Raw genomic sequence first — 19444 nt, 5'->3', positions numbered from 1 at the left:
TGCTTGTCCTGGGATAAAAATTGTTTTGCCTTCTGCCGATCGTACCCCCCGTTATTCCCCTCTACCCTTTATTCTCAAACTGTACCCTTCACATTACTTTCTTCTTGGTTCAGACTGTCTAGCCCCTCTTTGTTCTACCTTTTTTTTGCTCTGATTTACCATTTTCTCTGACTGTACCATCGCTGATTGTTCCTATTTTTGCTCTGATTGTACCTTACTCTCTGATTGTACCATTCGCTGATTGTGCAGCCCTTCTTTGTTGTAAACCGCCTCGAACTACAATTGGCTTTGGCGGTATATAAGAAATAAATTATTATTATTATTATAATGGACATTTTCCCTGCTTCTACTTTCAACATTTAAGGCCTTAGGCCAAAAGGGGACTTAGACGTTTTTTTTTATTATGCCCCTCCACGTGTATAGAATACTACCATAGTATTTACAGGTTATAAGTATACACATACAAAAGGTGCCAGCAGGGCACTTAAATGCTATTTTGTAATAGCACATATAAGCAATGTTGTTCAAAGTACTTAAGTATTTCAAAATATATATTTTTTAACTTTTACTTAAGTAAAATTACAATGAACACATTAAAAAATGTACTTAATTGAAAGTAAAAATTTGAGCAAAAAGTAAAAGTGCCGCAGCTATCGTTAAAATTTGTATCCCTGCAACTTTCTTGCTTTACAATTCAATTCACTTTGCTTTTAGTAAAACTAAAATTTTGAAAATAACAGTTGCTCATGGGAGTGTACTTTGAGTCATTACTCCAGCACAGCTGAAAAAAAATTCAACAACTGCACTAGCAGAAAGTGAATTATTCAGTCTGCTTTGGAAAAAAAAAAAAAAAGTTCCTTCAAATCAGGCCAGGTTGCAGTATTGGTGATGTCATCTGACTGGGTCTGTAGGTTATGATCAAGGATATCTCTGAAACACAACTTCTATTTGGCAGAGTATTTTACTATCATTGGCATCTGCATTAGAAGTAGTTCTAATTCATTACTTGTATCTTTGTTATCATTGTGATGCTGTCCAAGTCCAAAGAAGGTTTTCACAAAGTTGGACTCATTGTCTGTGGTAGTCTACATTGTTTGTCCTAATGATTATTTATCTGATGGCAAACTCTCTTTGATGCTCTTGCATCAGTTTTCAAAGATATTCAAATATATGGTAGCCCTTTAGTCTTAAGACTAGACAAGCAGATATAACCTAAGAATAGCCATACTTGGTCAGACCAGTGGATCATCTAGCCCCTGTATCTTGTTTCTAAAGTGGCTAATCTAGGTCACTAGTATGTGACAAAAACCCTAATAGTAGCAACATTCCATACTACAGATCCCGGGGAAGCTCTGGCTTCCCCCATGTCTGTCTCAATAACAGATCATGGACCTCGCCTCCAGGAACTTGTCCAAACCCTTTCTAAACCTATCTACATTAACTGTTGCTACAATATCCTCTTTCAATGAGTTCCAGAGCTTAACTATTCTCTGAGTGAAAAAAATACTTCCTCCTATTGGTTTTACAAGTATTTCCTTGTAACTTTGAGTGTCCCCTAGTCGTTGTAGTTTTTGATGGAGTTAAAAATCGATTAACTCATACCCATTCTACACAACTCAGGATTTTGTAGAATTCAATCATACCTCCCCTCACCCATCTCTCTTCCAAGCTGAAGATCCCTAACCTCTTTAGTCTTTCCTCATACAAGAGGAGTTCCACCTTCTTTATCATCTTGGTAGCTCTTCTTTGAAACTTTTCTAATTCTGCTATATCTTTTTTGAGATATGAAGTCCAAAATTGAATGCAATACTCAAGACTTCTTCCCTAAGACCTCTTTTCAACCTAGTAGACAGTTACCCCAATTTAAAATTTCCCATGGGATGATGAGAAGTCTCTTGTGGTAGAAGACATGTCTGCTCACTAAGAATTACTACCATATTCAGCTTCATCTCTACTTTAAAGTGACCCAATTCATCTTTGGTCTGTTTGACTGGAGACTAGTAACCAGTTCAACAAACACAGGCAACTCCATTGTTTTTATAAGTTATATTCATTGACAGAAAAATTTAAGATGAGATAATCTACTTTGTGACAAGTTTTGCAATGGTTTGCAATTGGTTAACTGAGGAATCGTCATTTACATCTCCCATCCACTTTTACTTTTAACTGCAAGCATCAGATGTAATTGAGTAAAAGCAGTAAACAAATTGTTGAAAACTGCTTCAGTAAAAGTAACAAATGTTATCCTTTACTTCTTTACAAGTAGAAATAACAAAACATTTACTTAAGTACAGTAACTAGATAGTAACGAAGTAAATATAAGTAGCATAGTGCATAAAATCAAGTAAGGGCATATACAGTATACTGGTGAAACAGTGAGGTTTGCATTTACAAGTACACAATTTACAGAATGAAAGTTGCATGCATCCCTGCTGCATTTACGCATCTTAGTTATGCCAGGTCTATGGATGATATAACTGTGGGCACATAAATGTAGGTGTGCCAATACTGGGTTACACTAGTTTTCTATAACAGAATCTGGGTGCTTAGATGCTGTTTTAGAATAGGCTTTCCCCATGCAGCATTGGGGCACCTAAGTGGAAGAATCCACTTATAGAATTTTTCCCTATGGGCTGAATTATAGCAGTGTCTTTAAAAGAGGTAATATTAATTTACAGAAAATAAAACTTAAGTATTCTGGTCCAGGAACTGCCACATGTAATTGTAAGTGTGTTCAGGGAAGTTTCTTTAACTATTACTGTGTACATATCTTTTGTTATATATAGGTGCCATCATGTTCATCTTTTATGTTGTATGTTTGTCTATGTAGTGAATAGTTGTGTATCAATTTTACAATGTGCGCCTTGTAAATACTGTAGATGTGTGCTCTAGCTGCTGCGCCACACCAAACCACTATCTCTGTAAATTTTGATACTACTGTGTGTTCACATGTTTTACAAGTATTTCAGTCTTGGAGACAGCATCTTATTTCACAGGAATTAGATACCCATAGTGTTTTCTCATTAAGGTTATTATCAGGTGGGAAAATGGAAGATGGGTAAGAATCGTGAAGTTCGCCTAGTAGGCTCACTGTTGCTCCTCCGTGGTTCCTTCTGCTGTAAATGCTGCTTGTGAGCAAGTTCTACCTCAAGTATCTAGAAAAAAATAAGACAAGTGACTGTTTAAATATACAGTGCCCCTTCCATACTCCATGATTCTGTGCAGAGGTGTGCCAGGAACTACAATATTTATAATGTGTTTTATTAATTATATCAAACAAAAACAATGAGAGAAATCGTATTCAAAAAACATGAGGATTCAAATCTAATCAAATATAAACAACAAAGAATCCACTCTTTAAAATCACAATCTAAATTCATTCAATATTATGTCAATGTAATCTAAATATACCAATGTCAATTCATAATATATAATATAAATGCATTCAATACTTGATTTCTAACATCATCAATTCATTAAAAGACAAGCATACAAACACACATCCAAATATTGAAAAAAAGACAAAAGAAATATTAAAGGAGGCAAAGGAATCCAATAATTCATTATATAGTCATTTTTCATAAGTCACTTAACTCAAGTTGGTCCAAACTTCAGCTTATATAGCCTTCAATGGCAAAGCCAACGAGACAAGTCGGAATCCTGAACCATCCAATAGAGAAAAAGTTATATAAATACAAAAGTTCATGTGCAGGCTAATCCCAAAATCGTCAGAATTAATAAAGTGCAAGTGTAAAAATCCAGTGAAGTAATCTAATATAAATCTAATCTAAACCTTAGGTTTGTATACCGCATCATCTCTACATTCGTAAAGCTCGACACGGTTAACAAGAGTTAGGGTAGAAAGGAACTCCAGTGGAGGGAAGAGGCAAAATGAAGAGAAAATTTAGAAGACTAGAATAACCAGAGAGGGAGGAGGAGTTACATTTTTGAGAATAACCAGGTTTTCAGATGTTTACGGAAGAGTTGGAGGGAGCTCAGATTCCTAAGAGGGGAGGTAAGGTTGTTCCAGAGCTGAGTGATTCTGAAAGGGAGGGAAGAACCTAGTTTTCCTACAAGTGAAACGCCTTTTAGAGAGGGAAAGTTTCAGTTTTTGGGTGGATCTGGCAGAATTGGGGTTAGAGGAGTTCCAAGAAAGAGGAATGAAGGGAGGGAGAATACCGTGTAGGATCTTGAAAGTGAGGCAGGCACATTTGAAGTGGACTCTGGAGATAATCGGAAGCCAGTGGAGCTTGGATAAAAGCGGTGAGATGTGGTCGAATTTGCTTTTTGCGAAGATAAGCTTAGCAGCGGTATTCTGAATCCGCTGGAGTCTTTGAAGGTTTTTCTTTGTTAGGCTAAGGTAGATAGAGTTGCAGTAGTCCAGTCTGGAAAGGATGGTGGATTGGACAAGGACGGCAAAGTGTTTTTGATGGAAACAGGATCTTACTTTTCTCAGCACGTGAAGGCTGAAGAAACATTTTTTTACTAGGGAGTTGAGGTGGTCGTTGAAGGAAAGTGTTGAGTCAATGATGACTCCCAGAACTTTACTAGAATATTCAAGATGCAGAGTAGGGCCAGAGGACAGTGGGATGGAGGTGGGCAGTTGGTCCAATTTTGGGCCGAGCCAGAGAAGTTTTGTTTTAGATTTGTTCAGTTTCATCTGCACAGTGTGGGCCCAGGATTGAAGGTTCGATATACATGAGGATATGTTTGCCGAGAGGTTGGTGAGGTTCCGGTCGGTCTCGAGGAGGACAAAGATATCGTCTGCGTAAGTGTAGAGTGTTTCAAGGGGGGAGAGATGGAGGAGTTTAAGGGAGGACATATAAATGTTGAAGAGGATAGGAGAGAGAGGTGAGCCTTGCGGGACTCCACAGATCGGATTCCAGAGGGAGGAAGAAGTGCCCTTCATGTTGACTATGTAGGAGCGGGAGCATAAGAACTTCGAGAACCAGTCAAGGACTGTGGAGTTTATGCCTATCTCGGTGAGTTGGTAAATTAGAATATCATGATGGACGACATCAAAAGCTGTAGAGAGGTCGAATTGAAGAAGGAAGGCGAACTTGTTGCGAGAATGGAGATATTGAACTTTTGAGATTATGGAGGTCAGAAGGGATTCGGTGCTGAAATTGGGACGGAAGCCGTATTGGTAGGGTTGAAGAATGGTGAATTTCTCAAGGTAGGAAGATAGTTGAGTGGATATGATGGACTCTAGCATCTTGGTAAGTAATCCAATAGTATTCAAAAATATAAAAAATAAACAGACCACGAGACCTTCCAATTCCCTCTTCCCTCTCGTGGAAGACTGGATGAATTGTCTGTTTATTTTTTAACCCTACCGTATTGGTAGGGTTGAAGAATGGTGAATTTCTCAAGGTAGGAAGATAGTGTATGGAGGAGTGTGTGGTGCAGTGGTTGGATCTACAGCCTCAGCACCCTGGGGTTGTGGGTTCAAACCCCGCGCTGCTCCTAGTGACCCTGGGCAAGTCACTCAGTCCTCCAAAGCCCCAGGTACGTTAGATAGATTGTGAGCCCACCGGGACAGAGAGGGAAAATACTTGAGTACCTGATTGTAAAAAAAAAACCGCTTAGATAACCTTGATAGGCGGTATATAAAATCCTAATAAACTTGAAACTTGAGTTGAGTGGATATGATGGACTCTAGCATCTTGGTAAGTAATCCAATAGTATTCAAAAATATAAAAAATAAACAGACCACGAGACCTTCCAATTCCCTCTTCCCTCTCGTGGAAGACTGGATGAATTGTCTGTTTATTTTTTAAATTTTTGAATACTATTGGATTACTTCACTGGATTTTTACACTTGCACTTTATTAATTCTGATGATTTTGGGATTAGCCTGCACATGAACTTTTGTATTTATATAACTTGTTCCCTATTGGATGGCTCAGGACTCCGACTTGTCTCATTGGCTTTGCTCTAATTGGCCTTGTATTTCTGCTTCTAATATTCTGTAGTTGTGCCACATGTTTAATGGCAATCGGGAAAAGTTGTGCTCAGAAGATGACTGCTAAACTCACACTAATCCAGAAAACTGTATTGCTTTGAAGCCAACCCTTTTATTGTTTCCTTTAACAGCCTGGAAATGATTGATAACTCGAGAAGTCGAGCCATTAATCAAGTGGGGCCTGAGGAACTAGCTGTACTTATGCTGTAAGGAAGAAAGATAAAAGGGCTGGATGAGGGTATAGTGGGCCTGGAGATTTGAGATGAAAGAAGAATGGAGCTCTGAGAGCAGTGACGAGCACAGTGAAAATTTAAGAAACGTAATCAGTTACTGACAGAGGTAGGAAAACAAGACCAATAGAGCGTAGGGGAATAAAAGTACAGAGATGACAAAAATTGAGAACGCCTGCAGAGGGAAGCAAATTATGAGAAACAGTTTCATAGACCTGCAAAAAAAAAATGTAAAAGCTAAAGATTAGGCATTGTGCAAATAAGTAGACTTCCTAGATAGCAAAATAGGATAATATATAGGTAGTAGAGAGAGAACAGAAATTGGGATGTTTATCTCAGGCTTTGGGACATTTACCTCATCCTAGAGTAGTTGTATCTGCATAGATGGTTGATATGCGGCCTATAAGTGTTTTAATTAAATTAAATAAAATGAGACCTCCTCATGCAACTACAGTATAGCCAAGGCTGTTTGATTGTTAAAGCAATATCAAGGAATAAAGTTATTCTTATACTTGTACAAGCATTCTGGTGGTCTACTTTATTGGGTGGGCTAGCAGCCCCTTCTCACTGAATAGTCTCCCCCATTTAAAAAAAGAAATGTCCAGACAGTCCTGTAAAAAGACGACATGTCTGGGTTTTCCCGGATGTATGGTAACTCTAGTTAGAAGTAAGAAGCATCACTTTGTAGCTGTTGAGCTTCTCTTGTAGCTCTATGGGAGTTGGAGGGTAACTACACATATGTATAATACGGACCTCCTTGCGGGTGATTAGTCTCTCCTGCCATTCCTGCAGCTCCATGGTATGTTCATCCTCTAATCTTTTAAGCTGTTTTTTCTCCTGTTCCTCCAGCATGTCCAGTTTCTCAGTCTGCAGAACAGGAGACAGAGATATATAAAGAAAAACTGGGAATGTGCTGTATTCTTGAGATCCATGGACTTACCCAGTGCTTGGAATAGTTTGTGAATTTTCAGTCATTTTCTGCTCTCCCTTTTTTATATTACTGGTACTTCACACAGCATTACTCCCTCTAACTATCACAATTCCTATAGTGGTGTGTGTTCTGTGGTCACAAGGATTATTATAACAATGAGTCATTTGCAGCGACAATGCCCCTTATGTGCCTACTCACTTTAAATTGTTCCTCCTTTCACCTGTACTTTTTCTTGCATTCTCGCCTGTAGTTGCTTCTATTTCCACACCTACTCAGTCACTGGTAACTACTCCTGTTCCCCTTTTTATAGTATCTTGTTTGCTCATATGTAGCTTCTTTTGTTCCCTAGTCCAGGGATAGGCAATTCCGGTCCTCGAGAGCCGGAGCCAGATCAGATTTTCAGGATATCCACAATAAATATGCATGAGATAGATTTGCATCTCAAGGAGGCAATGCATGCAAATCCATCTCATACTTCTAATCTCTGTACAATCCATTTGTAATCCGCCTTGAACCGCAAAGTAATGGCAGAATAGAAATCCCTAATGTAATATCCTGAAAACCTGACCTGGCTCTGGCTCTCGAGAACCGGAATTGCCTACCCCTGCCCTAGTCTATAGTTATTACTGCTCAGTGGTTATATCTTCTAGCTGTTCACTCCATCTGCTCACCTGTAGCTGCTCTTGCTCTTTCACAGTTGTGTCTAGCTGCTCTTGTAGTTCCTGCAGCTTTACTGTCTGCTTTTGCTGCTGCAGCTGCATTTCCCTTTTCTGCTGCTGTTCTTCCTGCTTGAGAAACTGAAAGAAAAAAGTTCAATGCCCGAATGTCACATCATGCTCTTCTCTGACCTCTATGTTTCACACTAATCCCTTCACTTAAAATATATGCTTGCCACTCTGTTATGTGCTGTATATCCTTTTCATGAGCCTTGAAGACATTATATTTCTGTCCACAATACTAGGGATATCCCAGCTACAATACAACTTAGTCACCATTTATGATACATCTGTGCTAATCTGGTCTCCTTATTTTAAGAAAGATAGAGCGGTGCTAGAAAAGATTAAAAGAAGAGCAACCAAGATGATAAAGGGGATGGAATGCCTCTCGTATGAGGAAAGACTAACAAGGGTAGGGCTCTTCAGCTTGGAAAAGAGACGGCTGAAGGGAGATATGATTGAAGTCTACAAAATCCTGAGTGGAATAAAACGGGTACAGGGGGATCGATTTTCACTCCATCAAAAATTACAAAGACTAGGGGACACTCAATGAAGTTGCAACGAAATACTTTTAAAACCAATAGGAGGAATTTTTTTTTCATGCAGAGAATGGTTAAGCTCTGGAATTCATTGCCAGAAGTTGTGGTAAGAGTGGATAGCGTAGCTGGTTTTAAGAAAAGTTTGGACAATTTCCTGGAGGAAAAGTCCATAGTCTGTTATTGAGAGACATGGGGAAGCCATTGCTTGCCCTGGATCGGTAGCATGGAGTATTGCTACTCCTTGGGTTTTGGCCAGGTACTAGTGAGCTGGATTGGTCATTGTAAGAATGGGCTACTGGGCTTGATGGACCATTGGTCTGATCCAGTAAGGCTATTCTTATATTCTTAATCCTAATGTGTGTGAATGCATTGTTAAGACTGTATTTTCTGAATTTCAACAGTTTATTGTAAAATAAGTATGAACAGTTTACTTACTGCTTGCGGAAACTGACACCCAAAGATTTTCTGCCCCAGGCCAAGAGTCTTTCTACAGGATATTCACAATTAGTGACAATGTTGCAGAGAGGTAGATATAGAATCTGAAGAATGAGTTCATTTTATTATTCTGGTGAAACTATGTAGAACATATAACTGAGGAAGTTATATGTGCAGTTCAGGCAATCTTGAGATTTTTAAAGTGACAGTACACTTTTGCACTGTCGTATTGGGCTACATTGATGACATTATCCACATGTGAGAATATGCTGCCTGCTTGTCCTCAGATAAATTTGGGATACATCTCTATTAGAGGAAGTATCTGGATAAAGTTGTAAGCATCCTTTGTCCAGAGAGCATAGCCAATCATTTTCCTGTATCATTGGGATTAAGGTGCCTAGGTAAAACTGTTCTCACCTTTTTTTCTTTTGACAGGATTTCATTGCATCCTATACTTAAGGGCCTTAAATAAATATCTGTCTTCTTGGGACCAGGAAATACTTGAGGTAAAATCTCTTTTCTTTGTATTCTGAACAGATCCCACTAATTGTACTAGTCTATAAAAGGGAAGAGAGTTCCTTTGAGGCTCTTGGTGGGTAATTTGGAGTGAACTTCTGCCACAGAAAAGTATATCCCACCCAGACTATTATGAGAACTCACCAGTTTGAATTTTTTCCAAGCAAGGGGGCCCCTTGTAACCTTAGCCTCTCTCCTACTGGCAGATCATCTTGGAAAGGAACTTTTACAATAGCTATGCTCTTCTGGAGCTGGTCAAAAGCTTGTCCCCTGCTTTGATTGGGGAGCTGGTTGGGACTTCTGAGCCCTCTGCTGCCTTGGATGGGAGCAAGACCTCTGGGCCTGAAAGAAACAGTGGAAGGGAGGAAGGCCCCTAGTGATTAGTAGTCTTTTCTAACTAATGCTGGCTATGGCAGGAGTAAGCTGAGAAAGTGACTTGATAGTATCAATTCTCTTCTGGATGAAATGAGCAACCTCCTCTATTTTGTCACCTCAGTGGGAAACGTCCACCAGCTTCTCTTGAACCACCAGCTCAAGGTCTAAGGCATGCAGCTAGGTGAGTCTACACATCCTAATACTCATGGTAGAGGCCCTGGATGCCACATCAAAAGCATCATAGGCTGCCTCTTCCTTGCACTTTTGATATTCCTGCTGCCCGACTACTAGCTAGCGGAGCTGTGCAGCTTGAACAGATGGTAGAGTATCTGTAAACTCCACAGCACTAAGGACTTCAAGTGCATGCTTATAAAGAGCTGTTAAGAATGTATGCAGGAGGCATTCTGGAATATTTTCCTCCCAAAGGTTTCCAGAGTCCTTGCAGCTCTCCCCAGGAAGCACTAAGGAGTGAGTTTTGGAGCTTCTTGCTCTTTTGAGGGTGGATTCAATGACCACTGTGTGGTGCAGAAGCTGGAGCTTTTTGAATCCAGGAGCCTTCTGGACTCTATACATAGAGTTGGCCTTTTTATGAATAGGCTAGACAGAGAAGGGGGTCTCCCATTGTTTCATCTTCACAGACTTAAGGATCTTGTAAATGGACAGTGTCAAAGCTTTCTTAGGAGGAACATCAAAGTTAACATTTCTGCTCTAGGTTCATCCTCAACCTCCAGCTAAACTGGGAGGATCTAAGCCATCACCCAGACAAAACTGGTAAAATTTACCTCCTCAGTGGGAGACCTTCTCCTTTCATAAGGGGATGGGTCTTTCATGAGAAGGATCCAGAGACTTCACCTCTGAGAGGATCTCTGGTTCTTGGTCAGACTTTCTCAAGGAGTCCATATAAGAGGGTAATACTCCTCCTGGGTCTATTAGACTCACATCCATGCTGTGAGTGCCAAGGAATGGACTCTCTCCTGGGCCCCAAATGGGCCAACAAGCAGATTGTGGGTCTCCAGTATAGGCTGAGAGCAATACTGGGATTGACACCCTTGAAGCCTCGGTATTGTGGCAAGCTATGATATGCTCCAGCTCTTCCTGAAGCAGGGAAGGCTGGGCCAGTACCAGTGTGGTTAGGTCCACAGGAAGGTATCAGAGCTGAATCAGTCCTGGTCCCAGTACATAGGAAGCTGGTGCATTAGTGTCCAATCTGGGGAGAGGGCATGCCCCTGGAGCTGAAAGTTCTCAGATACTGATGTTGAAGCCCCAGAGATCCTGGCACTGTGCCTTAAAGGTGACTTATGCTGTTGCTTCTTGGCTTCCGCCCAACACATGGCATCAGAGTTCTTCAGCACTGACAAGGATGATATCAATTCCTTACAGGTCCTCAGTGTCTGGTCTGACAATGCTTGATCCCAGTGGGCTCTACTGATACTAGATGCATCCACAGTGTCCAGTGCAGTGAACCAATGTCTTGAATGCTGAAGTCAATGAGCTGGACTTTTCAGTACCAAAAATATTTTTTGCACTGTTCATGATTCTTGATAGAACTCTAACATCCTAGAATAGAGTTTACAAAGAAGAGCATTGTAGTCAGGATCCACACACAGCAAGCCCAAATTATGAGAGACAGTATGTGACATAGTCTTAGAACGCTTTTTAAAACCAATGGGAGTTTTCTGGGATATGTCTGGAAACACAGATGATCTAAAATCAAATGACTCAATCTTGAGAAACAGAGAAAGAAATCCTGGCCAAGATGCTCAGGTCTCAGGGGACCAAATGGGCCGCAACAAAACAAGAAAGCTTAAAAATTCTAAACTGGAAAAATTAAAGAGAAAAAAGGCTGCTCATCCTCTGATGGAAGAGAACCCTCATCCAGATCCTCCTCCCAGTCCAGTCTTTGTCTTTTGGACATTTCCTCTTTCTGAGAAGCTGTCCAGCACCACAGCCATCTGATTCCCCTGCCTTCTTCAAGCAGAAGGCTTTATCACAGCAAGAATAAAGTCAGGAGAAAACTCCTTTGTACCAAGGACTCTACCTGGCCCTCTGGGGGGAGACATTACCTCCAGCCTTGGCAGCAGCTATGAACCTGCCATATTTGGAGCTGCTTCTGTGGGATTCCCATCCCCATAGCTGTCCTGAACATAACACAGCCAACATAGCCACCTCACCGGTCCATCCTCCTTGGTTACCATGCAGTAAGAGCATCTCATGGTGCTGACAAGCCTTACATTATCGGAGACAGTTTCTGGACAAGCTGTGCCTCCTGAGTTTGAAGACACACATACTCTTGTGAGCCTCATGTTTACTCAACCAAATACCTGAAATGGGACTGCAGGCACATACATGCCTGGAACAAACAGATGGGAAAAGAGCACTTCTGGGAAAGGCTTTGCTCCTAATTTTTTTTTTTTTTTTTTTTCTGCAGCAGCAGTCTCAAACAGCACTCGAAGCTCTCTGCCCCAGAAAAGAACCACAGCAGCTCCCTGGAATATGGGGACAGCAAGACAGGAGGGACAGGGGCTATGTGGGGAGGGACCCAGCTACTCGTGTTATATCTCCAAGGCAGAAGAGATCCCCATGGAACTCAGCCCAATAGCACACTACAGTTAGAGAGCTCTCAAAATGAGGAAGAATAGAAATTATACCTTCCCAAACTCTGTATGTTGGTTTTTTTTTTGTTTTGGGTTTTTTTTTGGAGGGGGGGGGGTGTTAACCAGACTCCTTGGGCCTAATCAAATCTAAATCTAACCAGACTATATAGGCTTACCAAGTCCACCATCTGCTGGAGACAACAATACTGACACCTCAAGGACTGCACAGGCTAGTTATAGGCTCACTCAAGATTTAGACATTTTCAGTCTCCATCTGGTGGTAGGCATGTGTAATAGAGAATGACACGGGGAGAGATCCCCGCAGTGAGCCGCGGGGAGCCTGCGGTTTGGCTGCGGGCTTCAGAGACTCTATACTCAAATCGCCGCAGACACGGGGAAAAAAGTTTTCACCGCCCGCAGGCCAATTTGTCCCCGCAGGCCAATGTTCCCCCTTCTAGGAACCGCTATTTACCTGGGTTTCACCGTGTTCGTGACCGGGTGTTCGATGTCTCCGCCATGTTGTCTGTCTCCTCCAACTCTCGATCCAACTTGCACGTTGCCGCATTGACTCCGCCCCCCAATATACTGGCTCCTCATTTGTCAGATCAACCCTTCCTGCCAATAGAACCCGCCCCCCCCGACGATCGCCGGCAGGAAGGTGCTCAGCCCTTCATGCCGACAGAACCAGCCCTCCCCAACGATCGCGGCAGGAGGGTACCCATCCCCTCCTGCCTACCCCAACCGCCCCCCCCGACGATCGCAGCAGGAGGATATCCAACCCCTCCTGCCAGCTCCCCAACAGCCCCCCTATGATCACTGGTAGGAGGGTGCCCAACCCCTCCTGCCGGCCCCCCCAACGGCCCCCTATATCGCCAATAGGAGGGTGCCCAACCCCTCCTGCTGGACCCCCCCCCCCAACGAACCCTCCCACCCCGGAACCCCCTTAGTCTTACTTTCCAAGTTGGACCGGACAGCTCCTCGCTCGTCTGGCCAGCAGGCCTGCCTCCGTCCAAATGAGGCGGGCCGGCCCCTCCCCTCCCCTGCCTAACCCACAGGATCCTAGGGCCTGATTGGCCCAAGCACCTAAGGCCCCTCCTATAGCGGGAGTGGCTTTAGGTGCCTAGACCAATCAGGCCCGAGGATCCTGTGGGTTGGGCAGGGTAGGGGCGGGCCCGCCTCATTTGGACGGAGGCAGGCCTGCTGGCCAGACGAGCGAGGAGCTGTCCGGTCCAACTTGGAAAGTAAGACTAAGGGGGTTCCGGGGTGGGAGGGTTCGTTGGGGGGGGTCCAGCAGGAGGGGTTGGGTACCCTCCTGCCGGCGATCTTAGGGGAGGCCATTGGGAGGACCGGCAGGAGGGGTTGGGGAGTGTCACATGGGAGAGGGAAAAGATAAAAGCTATTTAGAGAGAGAAAATCTTCCTGCGGCCTCCATTTTTTTTTTTTTTAACTTCAGCAAGGCCTACAGATCATAAGCATTACAAACAGGGCCTAATCATCCATAACAATCAATAACACAAGATTAACAGCAAACCTGCTGCGCTGTTACTGCCCTGAGGGTTATATACACTGTCCAGTGACTACCCTTCCCCAGAGCTAAGAGCACCACCACAGGGGTTATTTCAAAGGTCTACCCGTCTGCTCACTCACTTTCCACTGCCCCTCCCACCCCTACTCTGTACCCAGACACTTTACAGTACAGCAATCCTAGCATTAATTGCCTTTTACAAAGGAGCAGAAGGGGTGGAGAGGCTTGCAGGTAAATCAGTCATTTGCCATTGCCCAATCCCATCGTGGCTACCTATATATCACTAAATCTACATTTATACTCTAGGGATTATGGTTATACTGGTAAGTCCGGCTCTCGCTGTGTGCTGCTAGCCGTACGATCCAATGCAGCCGTATCTGGTGATGAGGGGCTTTTTGAGATGATGATGGGGAATTTGGAAAAGGCAGAATAAAGTTTTGAAGGCAGCTAACAAGTTTATTCTTAATGCTTTATTGTTAAGTCCCAAAAATTGGGGGGGGGGGGACTTCTTTTCCCCATAGCAACCCGATGCACTCCTGTTTTTCCTACTTAATGCACATGTGGACAAGCAGTTCTGATTTCCCCCAAGAATACCTACAAGAATTACTCATCTACTTACCGCGTCTACTTACCATGTAGGCTAACATTGTAAGCATTAAAAGTACATGTCGTGTTTGTTTTTGTATAGTTATTAACTAATATTTAACTAAGTTTTAAAGTTTTAAAGAATGTTTCCTTTATACGTAAATAAAGAAAAGTATTTAAAATCGTACCCGTTTGAGGCTTTTATATATGCAGCGGTGACGGTGACGGGGCGGTGAATGGGGTGGCAGTGGCGGTGACGGGGAGGTGAAGGGAATGGCGGTGACGGGGCGGTGCAGAGGATGGTGAGACGGGGACGGGGCGGTGACGGGGACCAATTTTTTCACCGTGTCATTCTCTAATGTGTAACCCATCAGTCTGGACCAGTCTGGGAAAATTACATGGAAAACCGTTTATACTCGAATATAAACTGAGATTTTGGGCCAAAAAAATGGCCCAAAATGGGGGGTCTCAGTTTATAATCCCATATATTGTCCAAAACTCAAAAAGTTTTTTAAAGATATAGGATATGAACTTATATGAATATGTGAATATATCATATAAGCTCAGATAATAAATAAATGTGTATGTGAGGTGCTAGGAACCCAAATCTCAAGGAGTCAACTGGACACCAATACCACGCTCCACCATCCACTTATCCTTGACTATACAATTAATAATATATTGGAGCAAGATACTTATCTGTAAGTCTGCAGGCACTTGGACGCTCCAACTTAATTCATGTTTCAAGTTTTTTTTTTATTTAAAGTTTATTTTTAATTTGATAAATCTAAGTGGCTCAGCAGAATAACAACCTCCATGTAGAACACACCACATGCATTTAGCTGTTAGTTCCCCTCTACCCAGACCTGAGTTTCGCCTCATGGCGTCTTCAGGAGTAGCATTTCTTATAACATGCTAAAATAAGACAAAATATAATAAAATTAAATCCATTATGGAATGAGCATGTGGCGTGTTCTACATGGAGATTGTTATCCTGTTGAGTCACTTTGAATTTTGTAATGGCCCCTGTTGACTCCTTTGCAGCTCACTTGCAGGCGACTTGGGTTCTCAGCACTTCACATACACACATTTATTATTTGAGTGCTTATTTGATTTATTCATATATATTCATACCCTATATTTTAAAAATGTTTTTTGAGTTTTGGACAATACATGGGATTATTATTGCATTTAAACTTCTGAATTTTGGTGCTCTCAGTTTATATTCAAGTTGGTGTCCACCTGAACCACCCCCCCACCCCTCCCCGGATCTTTGCAAGCCTCCCCTGGGCCTGCCATAAACCCTGGCAGTCCAGCAGTGAGCTGGATCAGGAGAGATCCTGCCTCCTGTCCCGGCTAACTCTAAAACATCCCACCTTCCAGACTTCTAGAATGCCTACCTTGAAAACTCTGGTGATCCAGTGGTGAATCAGGGCAGGAGCAATCTTCATACGCTCCTGCCCCGTGCGAGCTATCTAAAATGGCTACCACGAGTTCCCACAGTCTCGCAAGGTTTGCCACAGGAACTCGAGGCACCCCTGATAAACAATGGCTTGCATAGGAAGTAAAGAATGACATGGGGACAATTTTTTTCCCATCCCTGCAGAAACTCAATTTCCGCATCCCGTCCTGCGAGTTTTGTTGCTGTCCCTGCCCCATTCCTATAAGTTCTGCCTTAACCGCACAAGCCTCAACCACTTATGATTTTAAAATGTTTGAGGCTTGTGCAGATGAGGGCAGAGTTTGCAGGAATGGGGCAGGGACAGGAAAATGAGTTCCTGTGGGAATGAGGAAAAATTTGGCCCTGTGTCATTCTGTAGTACGAAGATTGCTCCTGTCCCAGTTCACCATTGTACCAATAGGGCTTTCAAGGTAGGTTTTCTAGAGTTGGGATGTTTTAGAGTCAGCTGGGATAGGAGATGGGAGGGATCGCTCCTGTCCTGGCCCACCACTAGACCACCAGGGCTTAAGGCAGGCCTGGAGAAAGGCCTGCAAGGCATCATGGATGGGAGGCAGAAAGGGAGTGGGGACAGGATGCAGAGCCTGTCAGGGCAGGGCAGGACATCTGAATATAAACCCTCGGTTTATATTCAAGTTAACTTTTTTTTTCTCCTTTGCAGGAGAAAAAAAGGTTACTTCGGTTTAAATTAGAGTATATGCAGTACGTGGTTAGCAGACTGAAAATTGCCACTAATTGGGTAACTCTTGGCCCTGCACAGGCCTTCTGTCCTACCCCAGCACTACTTGGCAAGTGCCAATGTAGTCTTACTAGATACTCAGTACTACAATCCAGATAAGTGTTTTTTTAATTTTAATTCTTTATTTGATTATTCCTTATAATAACAAATATTCACGAATATCCATCAAATTCTGTATACAAGATACAACTTAACATATAAAGGAAACAAATCATCCATGATATAGTCCACATTATAATGGTCGCCAGTATTAAGTAAGAAGTAAAAATCTATCTATCATTTAACATAGCAGGCAGTAATTGGCTAATCCATATAGATAATACATCATCCTCCAATATATCAAGTTTCAAGTTTATTAAGTATTTGATTAATCGCTTACTCAAATATCTAAGCGATGAACAAATCATTCAATTTACAGATAATACAGGGGTTATAAAAGACAGATGGACACTGAACAAAACATATTAAATTAACGACTAACAGAATAAACAGAAAAGGAAAACAAAGGGAAAGGCAGGGTAATGAAATACAATAATAATGATAGAAAGAAGGACGATTATGGTAAAAAACAATAGGAGGGAAATAAAGTTATCAATAATAGAAATTATACTTTCAGCAAAAGTTTTCCTTTGATAAAGTCTTCTAACTGGACTGGTTCAAAAAAAAGTATACTTATCGCTTCCATACGAGACTAAGCATTTACACGGAAATTTAAGAAAGAATGTAGCTCCAGCTGCTACTACCTTAGGTTTTAGCTTGAGGAATTGCTTCCTTTTAAACTGAGTTTGTCTAGAGACATCTGGAAAGATTATCACAAGTTGGCCACAAAACAGGTCTTGTTTTTTCAAAAAATATAATTTCAAAATAGCAATCCAGATAAGTGTTGCTGTATATTTGGGTCTGCCCCTACTCTGCCACGCACCCCCCCTTCCCTCGTACCTTTTTAATTTTCCAGGTGCGAGCAACCTCAAGAACTTGCTGACCGTATCATGTCGGCTATCTCTCTGATGTCACTTCCTAGGTGCAGAGCCTGGAAGTGATGTCAGAGAAAGGTGACATGGATGTGAGCAGCAAGTTCATAATGCTGTTCACGCAGGGAAAATTAGAGGTATGAGGGAAGGGGCACACATGTGCAGCAGGGGATTTGGAAAGGAGCAGGGGTGGGGAGGAGGACGGGTGCTGACGCCACTTCCCCCACCCCCTCCTATGCCACTGGCAGTTATTCTAACTCGGTTAAGTCCCACCAGCTATTGCCCATCCCTCTTCCTCTTCTTCCCCCTCCCAAGTATTTAGCCCTCCAGTTATGGTAACTGACTAATTATCTTGATTAAATAATGAGATGACTCCTCTCATGAAGAAGGCACCTCTTGCCCAAATAAGGAACTACTGCATACCACATTTGGACTTTCTGCGATTAAGGGTAGATAAATTCAATTAATAAGAGTTTCTTCTAAAGAGGCTAAGCTTATTATAAACTATGATTCCAAGAAATCCCAATAGTTGCCCACTTTATGGTCTAGAGCAGTGTTCTTCAACCACTAGTCTGTGGACCTGTGCCGGTCTGCAGAAATTTCCTGCCGGTCCACAGGGCCAGTATGTGCATTGGGCCCGAAACAGTGTTCTTCAACTGCCGGTCCGCAGTGCGATCGATGCGGCATTATCTTTGGGCCGGCTCCCTCTTCCTCACTGCTGCAGTGCACAGGGCCGCAGGCAGTGGCTCCTATGCGCATCCTGCGCCTGAACTGGAAGCCTTCTCTCTGACGTTGCAACGTCAGAGGGAAGGTTTCCAGAGCCGTTGCCCGCGGCTTTGTGCACTGTGTCAGTGAGGAAGAGGGAGCTGGCCTGAAGATAATGCCAGGGGCAGCATAAAACGGCTAGGCGGGAGCAGGCCAGAAATTAAGGCACAGCATGGAGGAAGGGAAACAACAAAGGTAGGGGAAATGATTTTATTTTTAAATTTAGTGATTGAATTGTGTCAATTTTGAGGATTTACATCTGCTGTCAGTATTTTGCACTGTTCAGGAAGAAATGCATTTGTTTCTTTTTCTCTGGGTTTGTACAGAATGCAGAGTTTTGCATCTTAGGGTCTCGTTTGTACATATTAGTACTTTCAGTTTGTGGTCCCATATTTGCATAGGGTTATCTGTGTTCTGGTAGGAATTAATGTTGAGAAGCATACAGTGTGCTTTGTGTAGTTTAATTTTGTGGTTAACTATTATGTGTTGTTAATAAGATTATATTGTGTGTATATATGAAAAATGAATGGAAAAAATAGTTAAAATTAGTATTATTATGGGGTGGGGTCTGGGGCGAAGATTTGGCAGAGATGGGCGGGGTCTGGCCTGCGATTTAGCCCAGTGTTCTTCAACCACCAGTCCACAAAAAGCAATGTTACTTACCGTAACAGTTGTTATCCAGGGACAGCAGGCAGCTATTCTCACTAGTGGGTGATGTCATCAGACAGAGCCCCGGTACGGACGTCTCACAAGCACGTGTTGCTTGTAGAAACTTAAAGTTTCTAGATGCCCGCACCGCGCATGCGCCGGTGCCTTCCTACCCGGAGATCCGGGCGTGTCTCCTCAGTTCAGGTAGCTAGCCTGAGAAGCCAACCCAGGGGAGGTGGGTGGGACGTGAGAATAGCTGCCTGCTGTCCCTGGATAACAACTGTTACGGTAAGTAACATTGCTTTATCCCAGGACAAGCAGGCAGGTATTCTCACTAGTGGGTGACCTCCAAGCTAACCTCAGTGGGATGGAGGGGGAGTTGGCGACTTAAGAGAATAAATTTTTCAATACTGTTTGGCCAAACTGTCCATCCCGTCTGGAGAGGGTATCC

The 19444-nt window shown here is 42.6% G+C and overlaps 1 protein-coding gene across 2 annotated transcripts in view; it reads right to left on the bottom strand.

The window, feature by feature from the left end:
- Positions 1-1928: 1928 nt before the first annotated feature.
- LOC117362837 (serine/threonine-protein kinase 10-like) overlaps positions 1929-19444 on the bottom strand; it is a 125912-nt gene continuing 108396 nt past the window's right edge. For both annotated transcript variants that reach the window (XM_033949875.1, XM_033949876.1), the window contains exons 16-18: positions 7798-7923; positions 6949-7062; positions 1929-3155 (exon numbers count right to left, since the gene is read on the bottom strand). In XM_033949875.1, coding sequence (XP_033805766.1) covers positions 3036-3155; positions 6949-7062; positions 7798-7923 — 360 coding nt within the window. In that variant the 3' untranslated portion in view covers positions 1929-3035. The remainder of the gene's footprint in view (positions 3156-6948; positions 7063-7797; positions 7924-19444) is intronic.

This window comes from Geotrypetes seraphini, chromosome 6 (genome assembly GCF_902459505.1).
Source record: "Geotrypetes seraphini chromosome 6, aGeoSer1.1, whole genome shotgun sequence".
Classification (NCBI taxonomy): domain Eukaryota; kingdom Metazoa; phylum Chordata; class Amphibia; order Gymnophiona; family Dermophiidae; genus Geotrypetes; species Geotrypetes seraphini.
The sequence above is the reverse complement of the archived record's forward strand: the minus strand, read 5'-3'. Positions and strand labels throughout refer to the sequence as shown.